This window comes from Gossypium hirsutum, chromosome A01 (genome assembly GCF_007990345.1).
Source record: "Gossypium hirsutum isolate 1008001.06 chromosome A01, Gossypium_hirsutum_v2.1, whole genome shotgun sequence".
NCBI classification, from domain to species: Eukaryota; Viridiplantae; Streptophyta; class Magnoliopsida; order Malvales; family Malvaceae; genus Gossypium; species Gossypium hirsutum.
The window spans coordinates 79,286,032-79,307,375 of NC_053424.1; the positions used below are offsets into that span (position 1 = coordinate 79,286,032).

At 32.3% G+C, this 21,344-nt stretch overlaps 2 protein-coding genes and 1 long non-coding RNA gene across 9 annotated transcripts; 2 read left to right on the forward strand and 1 right to left on the reverse strand.

The window, feature by feature from the left end:
• Window positions 1–8,097: 8,097 nt before the first annotated feature.
• On the forward strand, window positions 8,098–12,635 carry LOC107918020 (probable sulfate transporter 3.3). 2 transcript variants are annotated; one of them, XM_016847507.2, is made up of 13 exons: window positions 8,098–8,492; window positions 8,581–8,629; window positions 8,708–8,939; window positions 9,053–9,224; window positions 9,432–9,497; window positions 10,270–10,383; window positions 10,487–10,603; window positions 11,106–11,232; window positions 11,313–11,599; window positions 11,686–11,876; window positions 11,977–12,059; window positions 12,178–12,254; window positions 12,356–12,635. In XM_016847507.2, the coding sequence occupies exons 1-13, from the start codon at window positions 8,187–8,189 to the stop codon at window positions 12,515–12,517; spliced, it is 1,983 nt and encodes a 660-aa protein (XP_016702996.2). In that variant the 5' UTR covers window positions 8,098–8,186; the 3' UTR covers window positions 12,518–12,635. The 2 variants fall into 2 exon arrangements, with proteins under 2 accessions (XP_016702996.2, XP_016702997.2); XM_016847508.2 differs by having other exon boundaries at window positions 8,100–8,492; window positions 8,732–8,939.
• Window positions 12,636–15,064: 2,429 nt separating this feature from the next.
• Window positions 15,065–16,707, forward strand: LOC121206277 (uncharacterized). Its single transcript, XR_005901378.1, has 2 exons — window positions 15,065–15,386; window positions 16,232–16,707. It is a non-coding gene; the product is annotated as an uncharacterized lncRNA (long non-coding RNA).
• On the reverse strand, window positions 16,520–19,484 carry LOC107917352 (mitogen-activated protein kinase 17). 6 transcript variants are annotated; one of them, XR_005901375.1, is made up of 12 exons: window positions 19,346–19,484; window positions 19,120–19,247; window positions 18,961–19,020; window positions 18,622–18,771; window positions 18,332–18,487; window positions 18,100–18,237; window positions 17,928–18,001; window positions 17,535–17,633; window positions 17,207–17,459; window positions 17,025–17,131; window positions 16,785–16,894; window positions 16,520–16,552 (listed from the first exon to the last, which is right to left on the reverse strand). XR_005901375.1 is itself a non-coding variant. In XM_016846709.2 (10 exons), exons 1-10 carry the CDS (start codon window positions 19,452–19,454, stop codon window positions 17,099–17,101), a joined length of 1,200 nt encoding a protein of 399 aa, XP_016702198.2. In that variant the 5' UTR covers window positions 19,455–19,484; the 3' UTR covers window positions 16,581–17,098. The 6 variants fall into 6 exon arrangements, 3 of the variants coding, with proteins under 3 accessions (XP_016702198.2, XP_040933045.1, XP_040933049.1); XR_005901377.1 differs by having other exon boundaries at window positions 16,520–16,894; XR_005901376.1 differs by having other exon boundaries at window positions 16,520–16,922.
• Window positions 19,485–21,344: the final 1,860 nt, after the last annotated feature.

Here is a 21,344-nt window from a genome sequence, read left to right on the forward strand (position 1 = left end):
TACATGTTTATATCCATATGTGATGGTTTGTTTATAATTGGCAATAAGTCATAAGAACGAGCCAATTTTGAATCTGTAAAGTGACATGGAAACCCATAAATACAAGATGGGGAATAACTTATCATGTATGAAACCAATGATATGATGTTTCCATACAATGAGTATTGCCAAGATCATTTATAAGAATATAATCACGTTATACTTTGTATTTGGTAATCATTAATTATAAGTGATGAAAAGGGTGACCAAAGGCTTGGAAATAGCCTATTAGGGTCCACACGGTTAGACAAACGGGTGTGTGTCTAGGCCGTGTGTGACACACGGCTCACCGCCATGGGTGTGTGTTATGGTCGTACGTCCCCTGCATCTAAAATTTTAAGTCAGTGTTGTACACGGGCAGGCCACACGGGCGTGTGTCTTGGCTGTGTGTCCCTAATTGTATGATAAGGTTAAAGTCAGTGTTGCACACTGGATGAGGGCACGGGCATGTCCCAAGCCACACGGGCGTGTGACACTTCAAAGTAAGGAAAATTTTCTAAGGTGTCCAAAGTTTATTGAATGCTCCCGGTTTTGTCCCGAACTACCCCTAAGTATGTTTTAGGCCTCGAAGGCCTGTGTAAGGGACGAAATGCACATGTTTGAAAATTTTTAAATTTGAGCGAAATTTGGCGACCCGATTTAATATGTTTGTGAATACAAAATCCCAGTAACGCCTTGAACCCTATCCTGATGTTAGATATGGGTGAGGGTGTTACAAATAGGGACAATGGCATATCGGCTAGCTTTACCATCTGAGTTGGAAAATATTTATAGTGTGTTTCATGTGTCAATGTTACGACGGTATCGATCAGATTCATCACATGTAATTTCTCCGACAGAGATTGAAATTCAACCTGATATGACGTATAACGAAGAACTGATCAGAATTTTAACTCGAGAGGTTAAAGATTTGAGAAATAAATGTATAGCTTTGGTGAAATTTTTATGGCAACATCATAGGGTAAAAGAAGCCATGTGGGAACCTGAGAAAGCTATGAGAAAATAGTTCCCTAACCTCTTTTCTGGTAAGATTTTCAGGGATGAAAATCCCTAAGAGGGAGAGTTGTAATAGCCCGTTTTTAGTTAAATTAGAATAGCGGTTTTGAAACCACAAATCTGAAGTCAAAATAATTATTTTATTATTATTTTAATGTTTACAGCATGATAGTATGTTTGTGTGAAAGTTACGTTAAGAAATTTTATCGTTTGAGTGCTTAATTTGATAAAAAAGACTAAATCGCGTAAAGTGCAAAAGTGATGTTCTAATAGTTAAAGGTATTAAATGACTATGAAATTAAATATTGGAGGTCCTTATGAGGTAAATATACCATTTTTTATATGATTGCACATTTTTGGACTTATATTAAATGAATTTAATAAATTATATTAAAGGTTAATTAGGTAATTTGGTTATTAAGGTATATTAAATAAAACACACAAAATGTTAATGCTATCATCTTCTTCATTGTCGAAATTGAAGAGGAGAAAAGCCATATTTTAGGGTTGAATCATTCAGTCACTTGCAAATTCAATTGTAAGTTCGTTTTTGTCCCACTTTCAATTATTTTTATGTTTTTGAGATCATTGCAACTTAGTCTAGCTAGCCCAGGGACTAATTTGCAAAACTGTTAAAGGTTTATGGTTTTTCCATTGATGAATCTATGTGTGTTTTGATGTTTAATGGTAGAAAATACATGCTTGTTGTTAGATAAACAACGTTTGTTAAGTGTTTTTTAGTGAAATGTCCAATTAGGGATTAAATTGTGAAATGTGTAATTTTTGGGTTAAATTGTGAAATAAATAAAAGATAAGGACTTCTAGGGACTTAATTGAAATTCGACTAGAATGGGTTTTAATTGAATTTCATGAATTTGTGATTTTATGAAATAAAGACTAAATTGTAAAAATGTAAAATGTTAAGGGCAAAAGTGTAAAAGTGCTTTAATGTGTATTATGGACTAAACTGAATAGAGAGATTGTTAAATAATTTAATTTTGATTATATTTAGATTAAGAAAGGCAAAATACGGATTTAGATCGAGGAAAGAACAAAGTTTCAGATTAATCGACTTAATTCACTGCTTTTGCATTCGAGGTAAGTTTGTATGTAATAAACATTGTTATAATTGTATTTTAAATGCTTTGATATTGCATAAATTGTAAATACTACCTTGCGGACACATTCGATGACGATTTGGCAACGAGAATCTCGATTGAACCTTAGGAATAGATTAGGATACTAATGACATGTCATTAGGGGTTATTATTGTTTTGGGTGCTGGTCCGTACGTCCTACCAGTGACTGAGTTATCCAGCATGTGTTGCAGGTTCTCGTCAGCTTGTGTAAGCAGCACCGTGTAGCTACGTCATGATCGTCTGCTTGTGTGAGCAGACTCGTTGATAGCTCGAGAGTAAGCATTATTGAGTTAAGATATTGAGATAGCTTCGGCTATGTATTGGCACTTCGGTGCAAGATTTATTGAGATAGCTTTGACTATATATTTATTGGCACTTAGGGTGCAAGATTCCCGAGTATCCTGTATTATTCCGAATGGTTCAACGGGTATGTCAAAGACATGGATAAGCATGAGACTAGTAAGAGATGGTACAGATATGTTCAAGAATTGTATAAGTATTGAATCAATGAAACTTGTGAATTTCACAACTAATCCTGTGATTGATATTGTGGAAGGTTTGTTAGCTAATATGAGTTATATGATGATATATTTTGTTGGTTGAATTGTGTATTTATGATTAATTGAGTTTATTTCATATGAGCTTACTAAGCTTTATAACTTACTTTGTTTAATTTTTCTATGTTTTATAGTGAAATAAAAGCTAGCTCAGATTCGGGAATCATCAGAGACTTCATCACACTATCCAACTATTACTTTGGTACTTTTGAACTTAAGTATTTTGGGTATATGGCATTTATAGGATTATGGTCATTTTGGTTATGGATTGATAATGAATTTAACTATTTGAATTGGCTTGTAAATTTATAAAGTTTGGTTTTGTATATAGCCATGGAATTGGCTTATTTTGGTATATAGTTGATCATATATACACATATGTGCATATGACTTGTGTGATGTGTTGGATGTGGGTTATGTGATGCTTGTTGATAATTGGTAATTAGGGATACAAATAGTTGAGATTTGAGTTTTTTTATGTTTGTGAATTTAGATAAAATAATGCATGTTGAGAAATTGACCATATTGATGATTTGAGAAAGTGAAAATTGGCATGAAATTGGATGACATATTGTAAGATTGTATATCTTGTATTAGTTGGTTTGGAAATGGTATGAAATATGCTTAGTTGATGTTGATTTAATGCCTATTATATGCTATGTTTTGTGCCATTTGAATTTGGTGTAGGTACATGCAAATTGGGTGGCAAAATGACTTGGTAAATAGCCTATTTTTGTCTACACAAGTAGAGACACGGGCGTGTGTCTCAGTCGTGTGTGACATACGGTTGTGTTACACGGCTGTGTGTCCTCTGGTGTTGAATTAAAGATCAAGTCAGTATGCTCCACACAGCCTAGCACACGGGCGTGCAACTTGGTCGTGTGGCATAAATTAGTATACCTTACAGGTTTGGCATGACCTAGCACATGGTCTGGCTCACGAGCTAGTCACACGAGCGTGTGTGTTGGCTGTGTGACCCAAGTCAAAGAGTTACACGAGGTCAGACATGGGCTGGGACACGACCATGTGATTCCATTTCGAATGTCCACACGGCCTGTAACATGGGCGTGTCTTTGGCCGTGTGAGACGCACGGCCGAGCCACACGGGCATGTGTCCCCTATATTTTGGAAAATTTTTCTAAGTGTTTCAAAAATTTCTTGAGCTATTGGTTTAGTCCAGAACCACTTTTAAAGCATGTTTAGGACAACATAGGCTCGTATTAGGGACAATGTGATTGAGTTTGAATGATGATTGCATGAAATTTGAAAATGTATATGAAATGAATGTTTAATTGTTTCACAAGTTCGATAATGTTCCGTAACCCTATTCTGGCATTGAATATAGGTGAGGAGTGTTACAAACCATAGTTTCCGACACCATTGAAAAACGAGCTGTTACATAAGCCACACGGGCTGCCACACGACCATGTGCCAGGTTGTGTTAATTTCGTGAATTGGTACTCTGAATTGCGAGAAAACGCAATTTTTATATTTTTCAAGCATTCTAAAACGTATATATGACCAAAAAATATGAAAAGGAGAGAGCCGTCATAGAATACTCAAGAAAACAACTCAAAAAATATCGTTGAAGTTGACTCTGGAGTAGATTTCCGTCAAGATTGAAGATTCTAGTTGATTTCTTAGGAGATTATTATGAGTTTTTCTATTTCTTTCGGTTATACTGTGTCTTGGATGTTTTTATTTTTTAGCATGAACTAATTTTCTAAGTACCTAGGGAGTTGAACCTTATGATGAATTCTGTCATTTGATTTTTATTTTACACAATAAATACTTAGATCTTGTTTTCAATTATGCGTGCTTCATTCTTGGTTTGTTATTTCTAGATTATTAATCCATGTTTGATGTGCTTAAATCAGAAGATGAATAGACCTTGTTTAAGAGTAGATCTTGCGTAAGTGAGTGGAGTTGCATGTAATCCTAGAAATATGACACATAAATCTACCGGATTAGAGTCAAGCCTAATAAGGGAATCTATAGATCGAGTTAATACAATAATATGGGTTTTATTTAGAAAGAAATTTCAATTAATCAACTTAGATTCAGTTGCTCTTACTCTCGAAAAAGATATTAGCATAATTCAGGGATTTCTACAGATAAAGATACTAATAAACAAATTGCATAATTTAGATTGATAATGACAGATGAAATCTAGGTGAATTCTTTCCTGAATATTGTTTCTCTTCTTTGTTGTAAATTGTTTGATTTCATGATTTGTTATTTGTCGTGTTCGTTAGTTAATTAATTTAGTTGATTTTAGTTTTTAATCAATCACTCGAATTATTCGGCTAAATAATAGAAAGATAGTAATTACTAGTACTTTTAGTCTTCATGGGAACGATATATTTGCTCACCGTAGCTGTATTATTAATTGATAGATGCACTTGCCTTAGTCAAAATTTTCAGTTAGTTCCGTAGACATCAACCACGTAGATGGCATGTCAACATTTAATTATTCTTTTTAAATTTTAAAAATATTTTACAAATATTTATATATTTTTAATTTTTTTAAATTTTTTAAATTTTTTAAATTTTTTAAAATAGTTTTTTATAATTATTTGAATTTTTAAAGTTTAAAAAAATTAATTAAATATTTACGTATCATCCACATGGCAATTCACGTGTATACAATGTCAATAAAACTAAAAACATTAGTTATTTTATTCATTTTGAGTGATTTTGATAAAAAAACATAAATTTTAAAATTAAAAAAGATAAAAATTTAAATAATTAATTAAAATAACATTTTTTATAATATTAGAGAAACAAAAAAATCATCATACGAATTATAAAAAATAAAGGTAGAACTTCAAATATCATCCTTTGAAATAAATAAATGATTTTGGTCATATGCATTATATCAGAATCATGAAACGTATCTGATTGGATAGGCATTCTCCAACTTCTAATAAACTGATATATATTTTTCATTAATAGTCAATTCACATCATTGAATTTATCATTTTTTTACTTGGTATGTTTTAGTATTAATTTAATTTGATTTGTCGTTTAGATTTATTGATACTTTTGAAAACTATTTAATATATATAGAATATTTAAAAATAGAAAAATAATGAAATTAAATAAATTTTAAATATAAAATATTTTTATCAATTATAAAAAAACTCAAAAATAAACTCTAAAAATAAAAAAATCATCTTCCAACAATTTCAAAATAAACCAAAAAAAAAATATTAATACATTAAGCAATAAGATTATCCGCAACAAATCATTACATATTAAATATATAATAGTCGTAAAAACACGCATATGAAGTTGTTCAGGAAGCTTTTAGAGAATTTGTCTTTCTCTCTCTCTTTTCCATTTGTTTGTTATATCAATGATTCTTTTTAATTTTTTAATCTTCTATTTTAAAGTTTAAAACGGGCACATTTAACTGATAAAGTTTTATTATTTGTTATTATAACAGAAGAAATTATTAATTTTATACTTTTATATAGTATTAGTATCAATATACAATTTAGTCGATGCAACTAAAGTTAGGTGAAACGAGTTAGGATAATCAATATAGACTAAAATTTTTATTACTATTAAATAGTGAGTTGATTGTTCTAATTTATTATCTCTCTCTTTTCCATTTGTTTGTTATATAAATGATTCTTTTTAATTTTTTAATTTTCTATTTTAAAGTTTAAAACGGGCACATTTAACAGATAAAGTTTTATTATTTGTTATTATAATAGAAGAAATTATTAATTTTATACTTTTTATATAGTATTAGTATTAATATATAATTTAGTCGATGCAACTAAAGTTAGGTGAAACGAGTTAGGATAATTAATATAGACTAAAATTTTTATTACTATTAAATAGTGAGTTGATTGTTCTAATTTATTATAATATAATAATTTTATGCTTATAATATAATATAATATTTTTCATTTATAATATAATACTCTTATCGCTATGTAAAAGATTTAAGAACTAAAAATGTAAAATAAAATAAAATGTTTAAATGAATTTTTTAGAAAAATTTGTAGGCAAAATAATTCATTATGCTTAAAATTTAAAAGGTAAGAGAATTTTTTTTTTTTATAATGTTGGTCACACCTCTAGTGTGGTGTTTCAATTTTCAAATTTATGGGGCCTCCAAAATTTTAACGGGAGGTTAGATGGCCAGTGAATGCTGTAGGCTCTCAAGGCTAAAATTACTATTTTAGCGTCTTTAATCTTTTCATTATTATTAATAATTTTAATTTTTAGTTTGCATATGGTTTTATTTCTTATTTAATATAACATAATTTGAATATATATTAATATTTAATATAAATATAATATAATATAATATAATTATTTTTAATAATTATTTAAATAAATGTAATCTTAATTTTTTGGTTAATATAAATATAATACTAATTAGAGTTTAATATTACATAATTTTATTATATTATCACTTAAATTAATATATTATACCTACACTATTATAAAATTAATATATTAAGGGTGAATGTTTAGCATATTGATAGTGCAATTTTTTTTTTAATTCCACAATCATTTTAAAAAAATTAATATATATATTTTTTAATATTTATTTTTTATTATTATACTCTTATAAGACATTTGTTAACCTTCTAACTTTATTTGTAAATGTACTTAACATACTATGGTTTAATCTCACACCACCACTATATTTAATGTTACCCAACCAAAAGTTACTGTATCTAAATGTAACCCTAGTTGGAGCTCCTGATATTCGAGCGAACTGAGCTGGCCATTGATATCCCATCAAAAAAGCATTCCATCTTCTGCCTGCATTAAAACATGCAATATATGAATGATATCGGCATACCCCTTCCTTATGGGAGCTGAAATGTGTTACTATCCTCATCACGTTTTGCTTAATTTACTTATCGTGATTAAAGTGTTAACCCTTTAATTCTCACACTTCTCATGAATTTATTCATTCCGTGGGTACATATGATCTTGACTCATTTTGTATCCAATAAAACATACCTTTAAATTTTAATTCAACCCGTTATTTTTAATATATAATTTTTTAAAATATTTAAATTTTTGAATATCAACATTTATAATTTTCATATATTCCTAAATTGTAACTTTTCAAAAGAGAGATTACACATTTACATTATCTCTACCACAACTTATTGCACGCAAGACTCAAAGAAGTAGGAAATTTAAAAAAATAAAATAAAGTAAAAGTGGGATCACTATTCACCAACAATGGCTTATTGATAAGGCTCACCCGTCTTTCTCTCTCTTCCTCTATGTCATAGAGTTTAGACATTCTATTCGACAAGTACTAGTTTGTTTGTTCGCGGTCTTTACACACATAAATTGATTTGATTTGACGGGCCTTTACATACATAAATTGGAGCATTGCTCAACCGAAACAAGCTAACACCTATTACCAAGTTTCTTCGTTCTTGCTTCCATTTCTACTACTACTACTACCACCATGGAGTACTCTAATTCTAGCAACACGGAGCAGCCTCAAACCTGCCTTGAAATAACCATGGAGGTTCACAGAGTTGTCCCACCACCCCATCAGAGCACCATTCATAAGCTTAAAACCACGCTCAAAGAAACTTTCTTCCCTGATGATCCTCTGCGCCAATTCAAAGGACAACCTACCGGGAAGAAATGGATTCTTGCAGCTCAATACATCTTCCCTATTCTCCAATGGGGTCCTCATTATAGTCTCAGTCTCTTCAAATCTGATATTGTTGCCGGACTTACCATTGCTAGCTTAGCCATCCCCCAGGTTTTGCTTTTCAGTTCATCTTTTTATCTATAATCATCTATCAACGTTTTTTTTCCATTTCTTTGACCTCTTAAATTCTTTACCTCAGGGAATCAGTTATGCTAAGCTTGCTAATCTACCGCCAATTGTTGGCCTCTGTGAGTAACTCTGCCCTTTTAATGAAGCTTGTTTGCTGCTTTGAGATTACTGCTTGATTGGATTTTGATTTGGTAAAGCTTGTTTATTCCATACCGGTCTAGATTCCAGCTTTGTGCCTCCTCTTGTATATGCTGTACTTGGAAGCTCCAGGGACCTTGCAGTAGGGCCTGTTTCCATTGCTTCACTTATACTTGGATCCATGCTTAGGCAAGAAGTATCCCCTGTCAGTGATCCTGTCTTGTTTCTTCAACTAGCTTTTACTACAACTTTCTTTGCTGGTCTTTTCCAAGCTTCTTTGGGATTTTTAAGGTGAAGTCGTTTTTTCCACCCTTAAATATATATAATTTTAATTAATCGTTCTGATGGTTTTTTTTTTCTTTTTCTTTTATTTAGAATAACTTTCTGATGATTTCTGGCAACAGGCTCGGATTTATCGTTGATTTCCTCTCGAAGGCAACACTTATCGGTTTCATGGCAGGGGCTGCTATAATAGTTTCTTTACAACAACTGAAAAGCCTTCTTGGAATCACTCATTTTACTACAAAAATGGGTTTGGTTCCTGTTTTGAGCTCTGTTTTCCACAATACAAAGGAGGTAAATGGTATTTCAATCTGCACTCTGCACTAATCCTTTCATGTAAATGTCACTTAAATGGTAACTGCTTCATTACTTTGTCACTTTTGCTTTCTCTCATCATTTAACAAGCTTGGTTCAAGGTTCCTTCATAGTAGAGCAACTCTTTTGTCTGAATTTTATATTCGTTTCCATCACAAATTTATGGGGTTTTCTTCTTCTTTGCAGTGGTCTTGGCAAACAATACTGATGGGGTTTTGCTTCCTGGTGTTCCTGCTAGTGGCTAGACATGTTGTACGTTCTTATTACTCATCTCTTTGTCTTCAAGTCTGAAGTGGAATCTGGTCTTTTTCTCTCTCAAAAGGGCGCTACTAACCGCCTTAAAATCGAACTTGACACTCAAGACAAAATCCGCCCCCCCAACCCCTATTTATTTCCGTGTTTAATAGGATGGTTTCTATGATTCTATCATATACAATTCACTGTTTTCTAATATATGGCCCCCAAAAATATTCATTTCACCAATCAGAAAGGTAAAAGGTTGATGATTTGACTCTTTTCTGGCTCTGCATGGGTAACATATGTCATGTATTGCCATGGTCTGGGTGGTCATAGTGTTTTCTAAATGATTCGTTATTAATTATTTCTTTTATGTCCACATCCTGCCAATCCTGGAAGTAAATATTAAGTATTGACTTCACATGGATATACATAAAGCTTTCTGCCCTTTGCAACCTGGGGAAAATAAGGGAACATTTGAGAAACATGGTATGGGATCCTCGCAGGCAAGCTTAAAACTTCAAAACTTTAAGGCTTGTTTCTGCATGTTCAACATGTATGGGCTCCATTACTTCTTTTGCCTTAGCCCTTAGGGCTCCATTACTTCTTTTGCCTTAGCCCTTATGGACTTGGTTCACTTTCCTTTTCTCTTTTTCCTGGTCTGGAACAAGATTTAGTAATGATGCAATCATAGCAATCCAAAGGGTCCTACATGAAAGGGTCAATACACTGTTGTGCAAGTCTTACACTTGGAATATGCATTGACTTGGGTGTGTGTGCCATGCAGAGCATGAAAAGACCAAAGCTGTTTTGGGTCTCAGCTGGTGCTCCTCTTGTTTCAGTCATCCTCTCTACGCTTCTGGTTTTTGCATTCAAAGCTCAGCACCATGGCATCAGTATAGTAAGTTTCCAGGGTCCCCCACTTAAGTAACTCTCACATTTTGCTTTCCCTTTTCCTTTTATCCTTCTTTGGCTGACTGTTAATTGGTTTGCCTACTTATTAGATTGGAATATTGCAAGAAGGATTAAATCCTCCTTCATGGAATATGCTGCAATTTCGTGGAAGCCACCTTGGACTGTCAATAAAAACTGGCATTGTTACTGGCATTATTTCCCTCACTGTAAGTCCCCCCCCCCCCCCAAAATAATCTGATACCTCATTAAAAACAAATAAAGGCACCAGTTATAATTAGCAAAGCAATAACTTGGCATAGCTCTCTGAAAACCAAAATAGATAACAAAGCAAACCATTTAAGGCTTGATGTGCAGGGGAACATGCATACAATAAATGATGGCCAGTTGCCCCCCACAGATTTATTTTGAAATTGGAAACTGAAACAAATTTGGCAGACCAAACTATACCATTCTTGTAATACTGATGAGCTAATATCTGCCTAGTCAGATTATTGAACAAGTTAATGAAGGAGGTAAAAGTTTATCCTACAGGACACCCCTTGGCATCCTGGCTTGGCCTGGAGTTATATGGAAGTAGAAGGACAATAATTAAGAAACTGGTTCAATTTGCAAAGGCTAAAGTACCAGTTTATATAATGGAAATAGATTAACAATGGTTCAAAACCTCTAATCAATAATATAATCAGTTCAATATTTCCTGGTAAACAGGAAGGCATTGCAGTAGGAAGGACTTTTGCTGCTCTTAAGAATTATAAAGTGGATGGTAACAAGGAAATGATGGCTATTGGGCTGATGAACATGGTTGGCTCCTCCACTTCTTGCTACATTACAACTGGTACACATCTACTCTAGCAGGCAATTAATCTTTATAAGTCACTTTTTAAGCGGCTATTAACTTAGGTAATTCGATATTAGGCGCCTTCTCTCGATCAGCGGTTAATCACAATGCAGGAGCGAAAAGTGCAGTGTCTAACATAGTAATGTCGATTACGGTTATGGTGACCCTTCTCTTTCTCATGCCTTTATTCCAGTACACCCCAAACGTGGTGTTGGGAGCTATCATTGTGTCAGCTGTAGTTGGCCTTATAGACATTCCAGCAGCCTGTCAAATTTGGAAGATCGACAAATTCGATTTCATTGTGATGTTGTGTGCTTTCTTCGGTGTTATTTTCATCTCGGTCCAAGATGGTCTTGCCATGGCAGTAAGTTCTCTTCTCCCACCTTCTCATAATATGCAATCCCACATGTCAAACCTGTAAAGCTATGGGAATATTTATCAATGAACCAGGTTGGGATGTCTATTTTCAAGATCCTCCAGCAAATTACTAGGCCAAAAACAGTGATGTTGGGGAACATTCCCGGGACAGATATTTTCCGGGATCTTCACCACTACAAAGAATCGATGAAGATCCCGGGTTTCCTTATCCTAAGCATTGAAGCTCCTATCAACTTCGCTAACTCCACATATCTGAATGAGAGGTTGGTTATCACTTTACACATTTTGTAATACCTTACCTATCTTTAGATTAATTATTTTGTATCTCTACTATGTAATGGGAAATGGGCTTCTTTTACAAAGGATCTTGAGATGGATTGAAGAATATGAAGCCGAAGATCATAAGAAGCAGTCAAACCTTCAATTTGTGGTTTTAGTGATGTCAGGTAAGCAGTCTCAACCATGGAAACAGAGCAATGATGCTGGTATTTGTGGCTAGTCTGCAATAAAAAACAAGAAAAACTCAAAATCTGCATATTCTCTGTTGTCCATCTTTTTTTCCAGCGGTGAGTACCATAGACACGAGTGGCGTATCAATCTTTAAAGAACTGAAGAAAACAGTGGAAAAGAAAGGAGCTGAGGTGAGTTCCCAATCTGCAAAAACAATTTCATTATGTATGTATGCATGTATGTTTTTCAAGTTCAAAAGTGTAAGACTTGTTTTCTATTATTGACATGGCAGCTTGTGTTGGTGAATCCTTTGGGAGAGGTGATGGAAAAATTGCAAAAATCAGATGAAGCAGGAGATTTCATGAGACCAGATTGCTTGTTCTTGACAGTAGGGGAAGCTGTTGCGACACTTACAGCAACAATCAAAAGCCAGGTCTCCAATCATGTAGTATGAACAAAACCAAAAATATAACTCCACAAAAGCTATCATGTTGTGGTGTTTTACAATGAGAATATCAAAAGTATTTCATATTATTAAAAAATATATATATCAAGCCGTTTGGTTTTCCACAGATTTTCTCCCCGTTCACTATCTTCCTACTTCCCTTCTTGTCTTACTACTGCAAAACATAAATTCAATGACCTTGCAATTGGTTTTGCATTCCAACAAAACATAAGATAAAATGTTATACATTCCCTAGACTTTTAGGTTTTTTTTTTTTATCACATTGGCTGCCTCCCTCGCTACACTCGCGAATTACGTTCTTCGAATGTTTTCTTCGATCTTCTGTGATGGATCTCTTCTCTATTCTTCTAATTGGTATTTATAGTCTTTAGAATGCTTAGAAAGCCTAAATTTTTCAGCGTATTTGGGAAGCAGAGTGCGAAATCGACACGGGCTGGCACATGGGCGTATGGCCAACCTGTATGGCTCACAGGGGCATGTGCCCAACCCGTGTGGATTCTGAAAACAGCTCTTTTTGTCCGATTTTGGCTCTTTCTTCGCTTTTTTCGCTCCCAAATGCTTCTTAAGTATAAAAATATGAATTTAAAGTATTAGGAGTATCATATTCACTAATTTGCATAATTAATCATTCAAAAACGCATTAAGAATGTGATTAAAATATGTTACTTTTATAGCTTATTAAACCCGAGACTTATCCAATTGGTGTCCAATAAGATCTCTTGGTCTCACTTATTTTGGTTTTCCCTTAGGGAATCAATCCTAAATTTTTAAATTTATTCGATTTAGTTCAATTTATTTACAATTCAGTCCCTCATCCAAAAATCAACTTACCTACGTCTCCATCAACCAACCCCCTTATAATTTAGTTATCCATGCTAAAATCTAAGGTAGCAAAGAAGCAAGAAAAGGAAATGACAGCCATTAACATAAAGCTTGAGAAAAGATGAAAGATTGAATATTTACTCTATAAAACCTAAAAGAAAAGTGTAGATAAACATTCAACAGTAAAATGAAGTACAAGAAACATAAAAGTTGAAGTCTTTAAAAGATTGGACAACTTGTTATTGCCAAACTTCAAAGCATACTAGTTTTCAAGCTTGTTTCACAATGTGCCCACATGTGTCTCTTGATCACTGGTTATAAACATTCTGTTTAACAAATTGTTGAATAAAACCACACACTTACTTATGCTCAAATTCTCACTCTTCAATAGTTTTTGACTCGGGCTTTTGAGTAGCAAAAATACGAAAATGTAAAGCTTTCCCAAACAAAATATCTTTCATTTTGTTTCGCCAAAATTGATAATTTATGTCATTTAACATAATCATCTTACTAGTACTAATTTTCATGATTACCAAACATGATAACTAAGCTCTTGATACTAGTTTGTTTAGACGAAACCAAACCCAATGAAACAATACGAAAGCACAATTGATATTCTTTTGCTCCCGAAAAATCAATTCAGTAATTATGACAAACCCAATAACACAATATATTAACAATTTGTGCAAATCAACCACAATATCGCAAGCAAAACTAATAAATCGAGAAATAATTTTTAGTAAAAAATCCTTTTAAAGCAAAAGATAAAAACCACATGACTAGAAAGTCCTTTTTACAAGATCACAATCCAGCCACCATAAAGAGTTTACAATTCAAACAATGCTATAAACAAATAAGCTTAAGTAAACTTTAAGAGAAAAGTTGAAAATATTATCAAAAAGATGTTAGACTTTAAAAGCTAAAAACCCAAAGTTACAGTAGCCAAAAAAAAAAAATCTGTACACATTAAAAATTTTTGAGTCTATTACCTACTATAAAAAAATAAGCTCCAACGAACATTAAATCAACCTCCGGTAAAGGAAAATACAAAGGTTGATTTGTGTACAAAGAACCATTTTTTTCTCGCCCACTTCTCTTTTCTTAGATTTTATCGGTACACCAAAAGAAAACTAACTTTTTTTTCAGTAGTCCCCACACGTATATATGTACGGTAAATATAAGTGGACTCCCACATAGTAGGACGCTTGAGCACAAGCCCAAGAGAAAAAATATTTAACATAATAATATATAAATATATATATTTTTAATTATATAATTACATATTTATATTTTATTTATATAAATAAAAGAATTTTTAATTAAAAATATCAATTAAAAATAAAATTTGATAACATATTTATTAACTAAAAACATTAATTAAAAATAAAAAAATCTTGAAACAATATGAATTAATTCAATTAAAAAGTAAAAATTAGAAAAATAAAAGGAAAAACTTGAAATGGAATTAAAATAATAATAAAAAAAAGCTCCAATCAACCCTAAAATGCTAATCAAGGATGGTGACAAGTCAATGAAAAGACGTATACAGTACTTACGTAAGCAAAAACGAATTATTTCTCTAAATAAATTTTGCAATTAAAACAATAAAAATAACAAAAATATAATTGTGTTTTTATTTAAAATTTACTTGGTGAATAGATTTTTTGTGGATTTTCTTGAAACGTGAAAGGGTTCATTCATAGAAAACAGCTAAATGATAATTATTATCTACCCTATATATTTAATATAAATACTTAACATGACCAAGTTGTTCGTTTTGTCAACATCCAACCCCACTGGATTCAAGATAGATAGTATATGCACGTATAAAATACGCCTACTGGTGCTGTATTTCTACGTATAAGGTGGTGGAGGTGTTATTTGAGCAGTTCATATCTGTTCTGTGGTTTCAGCGTCTATTTGAAGCTCTCGTCATCAATTTCATATTTTGTCTCCGCATTTATTTGAACCTCTTTATCATCAATCTTCAAGCTTCAGCTGCAGCCTTGGATTCGTTTGCCCCCGAAAGAAAAGGGTAATTTCTTTTTGCTCTGTAACCGCTTAAATTATCTGTTTTTATTTCAATGAGTTATGGTTTTTTTTTCTTTCCTTTTCTTTTTGGGGAGTTTGAATGTCTATTTGATGAGTGATATGGAGGTTTGAAGTTTTGCTCATATAATGGAACTTTTAGCGACGAAAATGACTTGAAAATGAAATGCTTTTTACCTACAAGCTCTTTTAGTTGAATTTCTTCTCTTGACTTTTAATAATAACTAGGAATTTGTCTGCTGGAATTTCCTTTCTCAGATTCTTTATTTATTAATTAAATTATTTTTTAAGTCCTAAACATTCTCTAGACATGGCTTTTATTCTAATATTTTGAAATTTTGGAAATAGATGAAAAAAGAATCATCTTTGATGTGTTTGGTTTTGTCTTTTTCTTGGTTTAATATACTAATATTTGCATCCAATTGAGAAGTTAGGGTTGCTAGAGGTCACCATAGAAAACAAGTTTTCCTTATTTGATTATAGGATTTTATGACGGTGAATTTGGATTTCATTTTTTCCACGAACTATGAGGATGGGCATAGTCACTATATAAAAATATGAGTAAAAATCTGATATATCTATACATTCGAAAGATTATGATAGGATCTATTCGAATTCAAATTCGAACCAAATCTACAGATTCGAGTACAGTATTTGAAAATCAAATCCATAGATTTCCAGTACTTAGAAGGTTAACATCTAATTCTATGCTAGGTAGTTTCATGTACATTTTTTGTATTACTTCAAATATGTTGTGAACCCATTCAAAGTGTAAGCTTTTCATATTGATTTTGTTTAACATGGAACCTAATGGATTCTTTTTTTGATCAGAAAATGTTTGACAAAGACTTTTTCACTGAATATGGTGAAGCAAGTCAATATGAAATAACAGATGTAGTCGGCCGAGGAAGTTATGGTGTGGTTGCATCTGCTATAGATACTCACACTGGAGAGAAAGTGGCTATTAAGAAGATGACCAATATCTTTGAGCACACCCCTGATGCAATTCGCATTCTTAGAGAGATCAAACTCCTACGGTTGCTGCGACATCCGGATATAGTTCAAATAAAACACATAATGAGCGGAGGCTTTTCAACCACAATTCTCGGTATTCGGATATATGAATATGGCACCCCTTGCTTTCTTTCTTAACTGCAGACAATTAAAAAGGACTATTACATGAATCAATGAGTGGACTCTCTTTCATGCAGCCATATCTCCAACCCATTGGCTACAATTGCATGTTTCATGTTGTAAATATGATCTTGGTTTCACAGATAAATGAAATTGCCAAAATGTGCCTCTAATTGAATTGCTTGATTCATGTGAAACTGCAGTTAAAACCTAGTCAACTTTTTGAGTATTGACTGCAAAGTATGCGTACCTTTACAGCAAAGACCCAATTGACTCCCGTAAATAATTTTCTTTCCCATCTCCACGACGAGAAACTAATTTGTTAAAAGTCGTCGATGGAAAACAGGTAGGTAACTCCATCTGAAGAATCATAAATAACAGCTACAAGCTACATCAGCCAGGTCACCCATATTAATTGGTTAGAGAGCCAAAAAGATCTCTAATAGTAAGCTTCCACAAATTTTATGGCCTCTGAAGATAGACTAGGTACCTCCAAAGGAAATGAAAGTTGCAGACATAGCAAAATATAACAAAGCACCAGAATCTATGTCGAATACAGATGGATTAAGCTATTGCTTTCTGTACTTCATTGTGCACCTGGAAATAGAGGATATGAAAACCCGCATGAAGTGAAACATTAACAAACAGTATTCGTGATTAGAGAACACATACCTCACAAGGTTTCTGAATGACACCAACACACCTTGAAGCACTGATGCTATTGCTTTTCAACAGGCAACGGGCAGTACTTGAAGTAGGTTTCCCAGAGGTGTGCTGAGTCCCTGAAACCTTCTGGTTTGCGTACCCCAAGTCCCCGGATCCTTGCAATTTTGTAGGGCTTTGATATGTCGCACGAGTAGCAGAAGACACGGTACGCTTTTTTGATTGATCAATGTGATCAGTATCATCATTGCAGATTCGTTCCCTAAGAAACAAATGGTCATAGTCAGCATATTCAAATCAAACAAATTGCAAGTGAGGAGCAATTCTAGCAATTCACCTAGGCAAAGATGTATATTTCCTTTGTAGCAGAATGCCACTGTCATTCGTTCCATATTCCTCGAGACAAGCAAATTGTCGTCTAAACCGATCAACTCCACTAGGTTGACACAAAACACACAATTAACTTAACATTCATTAGTGTTTAGATTAAAAGAGGCGCGGAAACATTAACTTAAAGATCCAAATTTTTAGGTGGTTTAACATATAGCTTGAAGATTATAAATCCTATTAGAACTTGGACAAACCATCAGAATATTGTTGTACTAAATGTGAAGTAGAGGTTCAAATATAATTCCTCTTTCATATAAAGAAAGAGCATAATTCATCACTTTGCAGTTCCAACATGGATCCTCACTGTTATGATACACTTAGAAATAGTAAGATGCCTGACCTTGGATACATGAAGCTAATCTGATCTTTGCCTTGAAGGTGCTCCTGAAGCATCTGCGGATGGTACTCTAATATCTATTCACATTTAAAATAAGATGCACCACAAGTGAACAATAAATGAAAGATGAAACTAAAATGGAGAGGCAAGGACTAATCACTGTACACATAAATACCTCTCTGTAGATTAGCTCTCGGACATCATCTTCAGCCAATTTCCTTCGTTCAAATTCAAATTCAAATTTTGAAATGGGTTTCATGGATGGTTCATTGTCCAGATTTGCCAATCCATGGAAATATGGATGAGCTAGTGCCTGCATAAAGATCAATCAATGAAGTTAAGAAATAAAATAGAGAAAGAAGAAAAGGGAGCAAAATCTGAAACTAACAGAAACCCCTCAAGTTTACCTCCTCAGCAGATGGACGATCATTAGGATCAAATGCGATGAGACGCTCAAGCAAATTGAGGGCCAATGGATCTATAGTTGGAAATTTTTGTGAGAAAGGGATTGATTTCTTTTTTCTCATGCTATTCAAATACTTTCTAGCTTTTTCATTTCGTATCTGCAGATATTATGAAGAATCAAGATGGTCAGGAAACCAGATCTTGGCCATGTTTAGAATAAAGCTAGGAAGTAACTTAAAGAGGCTCCCAACAAGAACTGATGAAAATTTTCTCCAATTAATAGATAGCAGACCCTTGCAATTGTTTCCACAGAGGGACTGCCAAGCAAATCAGTCACGAGTTCCAACTGATCCACGATATTCTTCCCAGGAAACAACGGTTTCCCTGTAAGCAACTCAGCAAATATACATCCTACACTCCAAATATCAACAGCAGGGGTGTACTGCAGAATATCAGGTTTTTGAAATCAATTAATAAAGTTCTTAAAGGAGTTTGCTCAAATTGATTAACCTGAATGGATATAAGTAAAACTGTAGCAGCAGTGTATGAGTGAATGAGAAGGAGAAGAACAAGTTCTTTAAACAGATTATAGTAAATTAATTTCAATAAGATAAAGGACTACAGCATTTACATTTGAGAAAAATGAACCGCACAGCTCAGGAGCACGATACCATCGAGTAGCCACACAGTCCTTGAAAAATAAATGATAATCAGATGTGAATGATAGCATACATTGCATAAACAATGGCAATAAGTAGCAGAAGTTATAAGGCAAGAAGGAAACACTTACAGTCCAAAAAATAGCTGAAGGTACATCAGTAAATGATACCCGAGCAAGTCCAAAATCACAAAGCTTCAGTTTGCAGTCCGCATTAGCAAGTATATTTTTTGGCTTTAAATCTCTATGGAAAACATGAGCTGAGAAAATTGAAACAAAAAGGTAAAAACAAAGTGGGTCATTATTTTCACAAATTAGGAGAAAACACTACTGCAATAGATGGGTGAATATAAGCCACCTGTGTTAATGTATTTTAGACCCCGAAGGAGCTGGTACAAGAAAAATTGATGATGGTCAGGGGTTAGATCGTCGTTTATCTTTATAACATGGTGAAGATCAGATTCCATCAACTCAAAAACAACAAATATATCTTTAAATTCTCGTAAAAATATTTTCAAAATTGGATCGATGGTTAAATCAATTAGACTATTTATTCGCTAGTTTGACCAATATTATCGGTTCAATTAAATAAATTATAAAAAAATTATAAAAATTAAAAAATCAGTTCGACCATTAGTTTTTAGCCCGTTTCGGAATGGTTAATGGGTTAACCAAATTGACGTCTCTTTTAAAATCACGTTTCAGTTTTCAGTCCAAATTGATTAGATTGGTCTAATTTAATTCATAACATAGTCTAGGCAACACTATTGTTTTGGGAATCATCAACATGTTTCCAGCTTGAAAGAGGCAAGAAAAACTCTATTTTGTTCAATACCCAATAGTGCAACAAATCATGGCCTACAAAAGTCCAAACGAAGTTAAAACCATAAACCAAGGAACGAAAATCAAATGCGACTGCAGTTAAATAGGTGTCCCAAGCAGTACAGTATCTGTTCTTACACTGGAACAAGTATCCACAAGAACCCATTACGAGTGCTGTATTTGTTTTATGTATTGATGCTATCGGTGCGAATCATGTATATTTTTTTCTACAACTCATGACCCTTAACCTTTAAATAGAATATTTAATTCATATCTCGATTGTTGCAACAATAATAAATCAACTAAATTAGGAGTTAATTGGTAATTATATACGTTTGATATTAATATATTATTTTAAATTTATTAATATTTAAGTTTTTATTATAAGTATATAATAAATATTTGCAAATACCAAACAAGTGATATTGATAAAGTTATAAATATGAAATACTTATCAATCATATATATAATCTGTATTAATAAAGTAGAAGTTATCCCATAAAATTGCAGCCACAATTTGAGAGAAATGAACTCTGTTTCTTTGCCAAAACTTGCCACGTGACAAGTCAAATTCATTTTAAAAGGTTTATATAATTTCTATATTATATATTTGTTTTTGTCCTGTTATACGTTAATGAGTTGTGCTATATAGATTTTAACATGTTTATGAACACGTTGTATTGTGGGTTTTATTATTATTATTATTATTATGGTGATTTAATTTAGAAAATAATTTATTTGTTTGTATCATGCTTTGTTAAGTTTAACTCATAACATATTATGAATAATTTATGTTAGTGATTCAATTTTTATTTTTAAATATTAAGTTTTTTTGTCATGTTCTATTTTTAATTTTCTTATCTAAAGTATAATAATTTTATGTAACTTTTTGACATGGTTGTGTATTCGAGTTATGATGATTTTCTTTTTCAGACATATTTTAATAATTCTTTTGTCAAAATTCAGCTCCTTCCATAAATTGTGTAACTTTATCATCACTTTAAAATTACTTATTTAAAAATTAAATTACATACTTAATATTAAAAATAATTTAATACACTATAAGTGAAAATTTTAGACTCTGTAAATAATGTTGAAATGGTTATGCAAACTCACTTTAGGGTTTGGTAAAAAAATAAAACTATTAAATATTAAAAAGAAAATATATGTAATGGTATTTGAACTTTGTGAAATTAAAATTTTTTACTGTCATTATATTAAATACTAACCATACTTAATATATAAATTAGTTTCTTATCCTGTGTAATGCATGAATTTTGTTGTATGTATCTATTAAAATACATTCATTTATTAATTTAAAAATATTTTTTAAAAATTTGTAATGTTTTGTTAATAAAATGATTAAAAATTCATATAAATTTGAATGCTTAATTTTTTTAGTCTCTGTTTATTATATTATAAATATTGTAAAATATGTGGGAATATATTATATTAGGATGAACTTAAAAAGCATAGTTATTAGGCACTAATAAAATAGTGTCACGTCATTAAATTTTAAAGATAACAAAGTATTA